Here is an 8,095-nt window from a genome sequence, read left to right as displayed (position 1 = left end):
GGTCTTGGACTAACTTCTTTACCCCCACCCGTCCAACAAAGTGAGGGAACCCTTGCCTATTTGACACCACACCCGGGCGCCGGTGTGACGCGTCGCTTCTGGGCGACGACCTAGCAACCCTTGCACATTTATCACTGCCTCCGGGCCTAGAGAGTACAACGCGTCGCTCAGTAGGGAACGCCCCAACGAAATTCTCATATTGGTTCATTTTCATAGGATATGACAAAGTTTTTATGCTGGCTGTCACAGGCCTACCGCAACCCTCCTCCTTTATCCGGGCTTGGGACCGGCAGTGTATAACTACACAGGCGGAGTTAGAGTTGATTATGAACCACCGACTAAAAATTACGGTATGAAATGCATGCAGATATAGTTTACAACACTTGCTCCTGGGAAGGACAAACTGTCTGGACAAATTATGGATTCAAAATTGGAATCTTCTATACCAAAAGTCATTAGGTTAGTAGTCAAGGACATAAAGGATCTAGGATAGTCTAGTTTAACTAATTTTTCAGTTGATTAGATGTCAGTAACTGCAGCTCCTTAATAACACGACTAGTTTTAGTTAAGAACTCAGAAGTCAACTGTGGTAATGACCAGGCTTAGCATCAAACCCTAGATGTGAAAAGAGTAACAAAATGCAAGATATTTTCTTTCTTGAATGACAACATTTACCTACAAATATATAGCTCAACAAAGTATTACGTATTCCTATTCATAGAAAGGTATCCGGTGCAAGTCTGCAACACAATTTGTAATACTGAAAGTCTGAAAACACACGCATTGTCTCCAAATATACCAGGATAAATGGCCACCAACTAGCCCACTTCACTAGCGATTCCAGTTCAGTGTCCTCAAAGAACACACGTGATACATAGCCAACCAAATCTATAGCGCCAGTGACAACGCAGCGCCATATCCAAGTTTTTTTCACAACAAAACATATATTACAAATGAGAATAGAAAAGCTTGCCATTTCAAAATTATGTAGAGGGACAGATATGAGTTTCCAGATTATCAATTCAGATCGTGATCAATGCATTCAGAAAAAAAGAAATCCTTAGATGCCTCGAAATTGATCATTTTATTGGTTATGAATTGGGTATTTCACATTGTGATGGCGATTCATTCGGAACCGCATCTGTTTCCATAGAGGGGAAAAGAGAAAGGAGAGGAGAAGATACTGGTGTACTGTCTTACAGCTTTTGAGCAACAAAACATATTCAGACCAAAAGCTCTCAACCAACATTACCCACCAGCAAAATTCAATTCAATCAATTCCATCATCTCCATCAGAAATCATCCGTGAAACAGCATTCCTCAGTATTGATTTCAGCGCCACATTGATCCTGTCCTCTTCAACCAAAATAAGCGTTTCCTGCAAGCAACATTCTGCCATGATCTCGTGATCGAGGTTAAATCCCTCAAAAGACTTCTGTAAAACGCACCATCGTTTCATTCTCCCCACCAAATCCACCACCTCCCCACCAAATCAACCAGAGGCAAAGAGGAAACCCCAAAAGAACCCGAACCCACGTCCAAAATCCTTTCTACGAATCAGGCGAAGACATCCTCTTGAGCTTCTTCCTCGCGTAGAATGCGTCTGCAAACACGTCCGCAATCTGCTGCTGAGACTCGATTATCATCTCGGTCCGCTTCATCTCCATCTCCATCCGCATCCTCTCCACCTCCCTCATCATCTCCATCTTCATATGCTCCAACTTCATAAACCCATCGCCTAAGCTCCGGATCGCCGCCGTCAATTCCGCAATCGGGCTCCCCTGCTTAAACTCCAATCTCGACGAGGAGCAGCTACGGAAAATCCTGGGCAGGTGGTCCGCCTCGTCGGGCTCGCCGGAGTGATCGCTGCCTTTCCCCCGAGCCGCCGCCAAAGAGGCGCGGGCTTCCGGCGGAACCCTGACTTTGCCGTTGCCCATCAAGAGATGGAGGCTCCTGGTGTTGGTGGTACCGTTCTCCGTGGTATCGGAGTCTTCCTTCGGCGTCTGAGAGACCTTAGGAGGCCCGTTCTCCATGAAATCCATCTTCTTGTAGTAGATCCAGGAGGACCCATCGGTGAAACCCTTCTGCTTCTCAGTCCTGTACCTCTTGCGAAGCTTCTCCATCTTGTGCCGGCATTGGGTAGAGGTCTTTGAGAGCTGGGGGAAGCCGCAGCGGAGTCGCACCATCTCCGCCACCTCCTCCCAATGGGAGGCCCTGAGTTGGCCCCTCTTGAGGGCGTACCACTTCTCCTGGTAGGAGTCGATGAGGTGGGTGGTCTCCTCGTGCGTCCATGGACCGGGGAGAAGCCTCCTGGCTTGGGCTGGAGGTGAGGGTTCTCTGGCAGACGAAGAGGACGCAGCCATTCCTAGAAGAAGACGATGATGATGGTGGTGGTTGCGGTGGAGGAGTAGGGGAGTTCTAGGGATTCTCTTTCTTTCTTTCTTTCTTGGGTGTCAAAATTTGATGGGCAGCAGTCCTTTTTTGCTACTACCGTCTCTCTCTCTCTCTCTGTAATGAAGATCTGACCTGAAGTTCGTCCGCTTCTTTCCTACCCCACCAAGAAGAAGAAACGAACCCTTTTCTCCTTTTTGCCAAGTGGTGGTGGCGGTGATGGAGGTAGGAAGTTTCGGAGATTTCCTTCTCTCAAATTTGATGGGTGATGGCGGCCCTTTCTGCTACCATCAACCAACTCTCTCTCTCTCTAGAGAGAGAGCAAGGCCGGGGATAGGAGAGTATCTTATCTGAATTCCGACACATCTTTTCCTACCCCACCAAGAAAAAGAACACCTATCCCCTTCTTGCCCCACCCCAAGAAAATGAAACCCCATTTTTTAGACATTGGTTGACATAGTTCTGGTCAAATGACGAAAGCCCCCTCCCCCTCCCCCCGAACTATTAGTTAGGATGACATCGTGCTACGGTTGCAAACAATTCGAATTTCGGATCACAAAATACATTAGAGAGATGGATTCGGATCCTAAACAACCAAAATTTGCCAAAAGCCCTTCCTGAATCTGATCGGTTTACAACCCTTCGCGGTGGCCAATCCAATTGTTTTGGTCCGGGCAACGTCGCGGGGGCCTTCGCTTTTAATGCTTTGCCATATGTAAAGAGAAGAATAAAATGATGACAGACTTTAAGTAGGCTTGAAAAAGAAGCAGACTCGGCTCATGTTCGAGTGGTAAACTAGGCTCGATAAACTTAATATGAACAATAAGTATTCAGCTCGACAAACTCATTATTTAGCAAAAAATATATTTTATGTGTAGTTTCTTGTAGCCTTATTTCTTTCCTCGCTAAAACAATGTATTTTTTTTTTATAAACAAGTCGGCTCAAACTCGGCTCATTTTAACCCGAGCTGATTATGAGCTTCAACTTGGTTCGGCTTGCGGTAAGAATGAACCAAGCTTGAACATTTAAAATTGTCTCATTCAGCTTGTTTACCAACCCGAACCGTGAGGGTAAGCAAAGGGATTTCCCCTTCTTCTTCTTTTTTGGATTGAAGGGTAAGCAAAGATAGGGTGTGGCCAGTTCTAGTCAATTAAAGAGGTCCCTGTCAAGTTGTTTGGTCTCACCCGGTGTAAGGTGTGAGTCGACTTTCGTGAATAGCCGAAAGCTGGATTGTATTATGAGAGCGAAGTTGGATAAATACCCATTATATCAAGGACTTGTTCCTAAGTAAGATTAAAGATAAAAAGTCCAATGCTAAATATACTTAGTTCAAGCTCAATTGTCATACAACCAAGTATGCGGGTGCCTTTCACTGGTGAGTTTATAAAGGCTTGGGTGTCGATGATCCCATCCAAAGATTACACTCTTTAACAAGGAAGTTCATCACATAAAAAAATGATAAAAATGTAATTAGTGCTCAAGTAGCTTATTATGTCTTCCAAGACAAAATGATTAGGACTAAATGTCCAATATTGTGGAGTAGAACTGCACAATGGGTTGGGCAGTCCAAAGCTGCTTCTGGCAAGTGTGTGCAGTGGCGGAGCCAGGGGTGGGCAGTCGCCCACCCCAGAATTTGAAACCAAAAAAAAAAATACTGTGCCTCCAACGATATTTGGTAAAGAAACAAAGAATCTGATTTTAACTCTTGCATGCTAATGCCTACCGCTCTGTGTGTTTTAATTCGTCTGGTGTGTGACAAACAGAAAATAAGTGTATGTTTACTTTTAATCCAGCAATCTGTTTTGGATATTATCATTCGTGGTGTGTTGTCATTTAGATGCAGTTTGTTTTTAGGTGGCGAACACTCACCCAGGACAGCAATCAGCAAGTGGTGCTGACACGTTTAAGTCTTCCCGTGGTAGCGGTATCACATACACCCTAAGCTTCCACCTAATCTGGACCCGCGTCTATCACTCCCCGAGTTCGAATCTGCATTCAACCGGGTTCTAGATTGTGTGTTTTAAGTTTTAGAAGCTGTTTTCGGAAAGCAGCGTAATGTTCTGGTTCCTTGCTGTTTATTTGAGCTGAATGTATGCAAGACTGATCTCAAATGATTTGAGTATATTGTGATAAATATTGTTGATTTTTTTTTTACATTGATAACCAATTGATTTCAATATAATTCAAAAGCTTATTTAAGTTTTATCTCTTCACAAAGGACTGTGCCTCCAACGAAATTTTTTTGGCTCAGCCGTTGATCCGAATAAATGGATCGTCCTTCAAGACCATAGCATTGTCCCGGACCTGAGGTCTGCCCACCCAACGAAAAACTCCTGGCTCCGCCACTGCGTGTGTGTGTGTATATATATATATATATATATATATAGAAAGAGAGAGAAAGAGAGCATGACCAATCCAATCCAAATATGCCCATCAGCCTAATGGGTGGCTGCTGCTCATCAATTGACAGGCCAAGCTTTGACTTGGGGCAGCCCAATCAATGGCTGGACCTGCCGGGTCCGTTAGTGGGCCCACAAATGTGGAGTCTTCAATAATTGATGTTGTTCTGAAAACAATGTGATATTGTTCTCTCTAATAAGAAGCAATGACAGGCATCCGATTGTTTCAAACTACTTGGGTGTTCGATCATATACCCTACTCTATCCATCTATAGTTTTTGTTCGACAGAGAAAGCTGGGCCCCTACCAGTTATACAACCATACCATTGGGATTCGAACTTGCAACTTCCAACACCCAGAAAAGCTGAGCACCCGTTGGTATCCATCTATACTAATAAAAGAGCAATGAGGGTGCAAAAAAAGTTGTACTGTAATATTTTTAAAATGACAAAAAAGGTGGTTTGGATTGAATGTAATTTACTAAATTGTAATTTTTTTTATAGCAGTACTCACATCAGACAACATTTTGTACCCTTTGTAAAATTGAGAGTGTCGAACTCATTGAGCATCGACCGTGGTCGGACACGCCCAGCGCATCAGGTTGCATTTTTTTGACATCTAACGGCAGTCTTGGGCAGCTAAAGGTCTGGGCAAAAACCCGGCCTTTAGTGGCGGCCCAGGACTGAGAGAAATTAAGAAAGCTACTTACATGGGATTCTTTGGGGCATACGAGAGAGAGATTATTAAATAGGGATGTCAACGTATCGGGTTTTATGTGATATCTAACCGAATCTGACTCTATTTAGTAGTCAGATTTAGTAAGACAAACCCATATTCGATTGTAATTGAATATGGATATGGTTTTGATTTTTTGCTACCAAATCTGATGAATATTTGGATTTGACAGAAATCTGAATTCGTTTACTTGTAAAATCTGGATTTCGTATGAGCTTTTTATTGTCCAGATCCAAATTCTATTTATAATTCATTTGTCCAAAAGCTGGTTAGTTGGATATGGTTAGGGGTGCAACGGGTCAAGTTTACTTGGACCCCACCCGTACCAAAGCCTATAGGGTACAGGTATAGTGATAAATAAGAAGACCCAGGTCCGGATTCAAAGATCCGATTAATACATGGATCGAGGTATAGTTTGTGAAAGTTTATACTAGACACGGGCCCGACCTGAGTTCTGATTAAAACCTGCAATTTTTCAATGTAAAAATGATAAAAATAATAATTTGTTTTACTGGGTATGGCTCAAGTCTGGTTCATGTAGTTCTTATCGGGTCCGGGTATGAATTCTCTTATGATGGGTCTGATTAGACCCGATACCATACCCTAAAACCAAGGCAAAGTCTGGTTTCACCTGGGTCTGAACCAAACCCAACCCGTTGACACCCCCTAGATATGGTATTGGCTGCATCCAACCCAAATCTGAACCATTTGCGTCCCTATTACATCACTCGATTATCATGTTTAGTATGTGCGTGAATATACCCATTCATAAAGATGAGTCGTGTTGTAGTATAATATATATTATATTATGGGTAAATATTGGCTAGTGATGGTACGGAACTAATGACTAGAAATCATTTTTTTCTTCAAAAAATTTCAATTTTTTGTAGATCAAATGTGACAGATGTGATCTACATGGTTTGTTTAGTAATAAACTTGTTTTGAGTGATTATAAAAAGTAATTAGGTTTTTAAAAGGGTTAAAAAATCAATGGCCCACAATGTGCCAAAATTTCATAACTCAAAAGATCACATTTTTACATCTGCGTTCCAAGGCTTGATCCTTAGCAAACCGAGCATGGTGAACACTTCTATATGGTTAGAGTGAGTGCATTGCACCTATGATTTTTAGCTCATTAGTTTTGTACCTTCATTAGTAGCCAATATTAACCCTTATATTATATATATAATATATTATGTTATATATACTAGGTTATAATATATATATATATATATATATATAACGGGCTAGACCGGGCCGGCCCGCAGCCCAGCATGTGTCGGACTGCTTTGGGATAGAGGCCTGGTTCAGTCCGAGCCTGGGCCAAATATACTGGCCCATGGTGGGCTGAACCGGGTTGGCCCCTAGTGTCCACCTCTATCCATAGTAGGATTATGGTTTCTAGGGTCCCTCAGGGTGTGTGTGTCTATATATATATATATATATATATATATATATATATATATATATATATATATATATTGTAGAGAAAAAAGAGAGCTCGATGATAGATTATTCATGAATTTCAGTTAATTTTTCAATAATTTCTATTAGTTTTCTTATTTTTCAGTCTCTTAGTGTCATAGCTAGCTAAGGTACGGATCCTTGCGGGGTTCAGGAGCGAACCTTCTAGCCACTGCATCATAATGTCATGGGGTCTCCTGTGGTTCAATACAATTCTTGTCATGGAGTTCGAAAGTGCTAGTGAAACCCCATAGTTTGTATCTATCATGACAGCAGCTTGCCCTAGGGTCTTGGCTACCAATGTCATGACAGCAGAGGTGGACATGATGGTGCTGGTTGGGTTGGTTATGCGAGTAAAGGTGGCAATGGTCACTGGGCTCCCGAAACAGTTAAAAAATAATAATTTAAAAGCCCAGTCCTAGCCCAGCCCTGATTCCATATGAAATAGATTTTTATCCATTTTTGTAGCCCAGCCCAGTCCTAGCCCAGCCCTGACTGCAGCAAATAGTTTGATTCGTCCATATGAAATAGATTTTTATTAATAATTGTTGCCATTTTTTATTTTATCTCAAAAAAAAAATCCCCCCCCCCCTGACATGAATCCTAGCTACGCCACTGGCAATGGTAATAGAGATGGTGGTGGGTGATTGTTCACATGTAGTGGTGGTGGTTGATGTTAGAGGGATGATGGTGGGGATCAGAATATATAGTATGTTTTGGGCCCCAGGTTTTTTTCACATAATATTGACACGATAGAAGGATTCTCACACAAACACACTGTTTGGAGACGACCTTTTAGAAAGTAGACATCTCACTTTTCCTATATATGCAGGAACAAGGGATGTTAAAAAAAGCGTTAATATTTGGTGTTATTGAAGGCATAAATTATACAGAAGTATTGAGCTGAAAATCATAGGTTCCAGCTTTATCAACTCAATCTGACCACATAGATGTGGTCAGGAAGGTTTGCTTGCTAAGGATCAAACCTTGGATCACGTTATTTCATCTAAAAATATGATTTTTTGAGTTATGTAATTTTAGTGTATTGTGAACAGTTAATTTTTGAAAAACCTATTTATATGTTAACAATCATATGATTCAAAAC

At 41.9% G+C, this 8,095-nt stretch overlaps 1 protein-coding gene across 1 annotated transcript; it reads right to left on the bottom strand.

The window, feature by feature from the left end:
• Positions 1 to 1,068: 1,068 nt before the first annotated feature.
• Positions 1,069 to 2,705, bottom strand: LOC149819100 (trihelix transcription factor ENAP1-like). Its single transcript, XM_089984429.1, has one exon. It carries the CDS (start codon positions 2,361 to 2,363, stop codon positions 1,551 to 1,553), a length of 813 nt encoding a protein of 270 aa, XP_089840555.1. The 5' UTR covers positions 2,364 to 2,705; the 3' UTR covers positions 1,069 to 1,550.
• Positions 2,706 to 8,095: the final 5,390 nt, after the last annotated feature.

Source organism: Nuphar pumila, chromosome 13 (genome assembly GCF_984573655.1).
Source record: "Nuphar pumila chromosome 13, dmNupPumi1.hap1.1, whole genome shotgun sequence".
Lineage (NCBI taxonomy): Eukaryota > Viridiplantae > Streptophyta > Magnoliopsida > Nymphaeales > Nymphaeaceae > Nuphar > Nuphar pumila.
The sequence above is the reverse complement of the archived record's forward strand: the minus strand, read 5'-3'. Positions and strand labels throughout refer to the sequence as shown.

Coding starts and splice junctions, on each gene's coding strand:
- LOC149819100 (XM_089984429.1), bottom strand. CDS start 2,363: ATGGCTGCGTCCTCTTCGTCTGCCAGAGAACCCTCACCTCCAGCCCAA.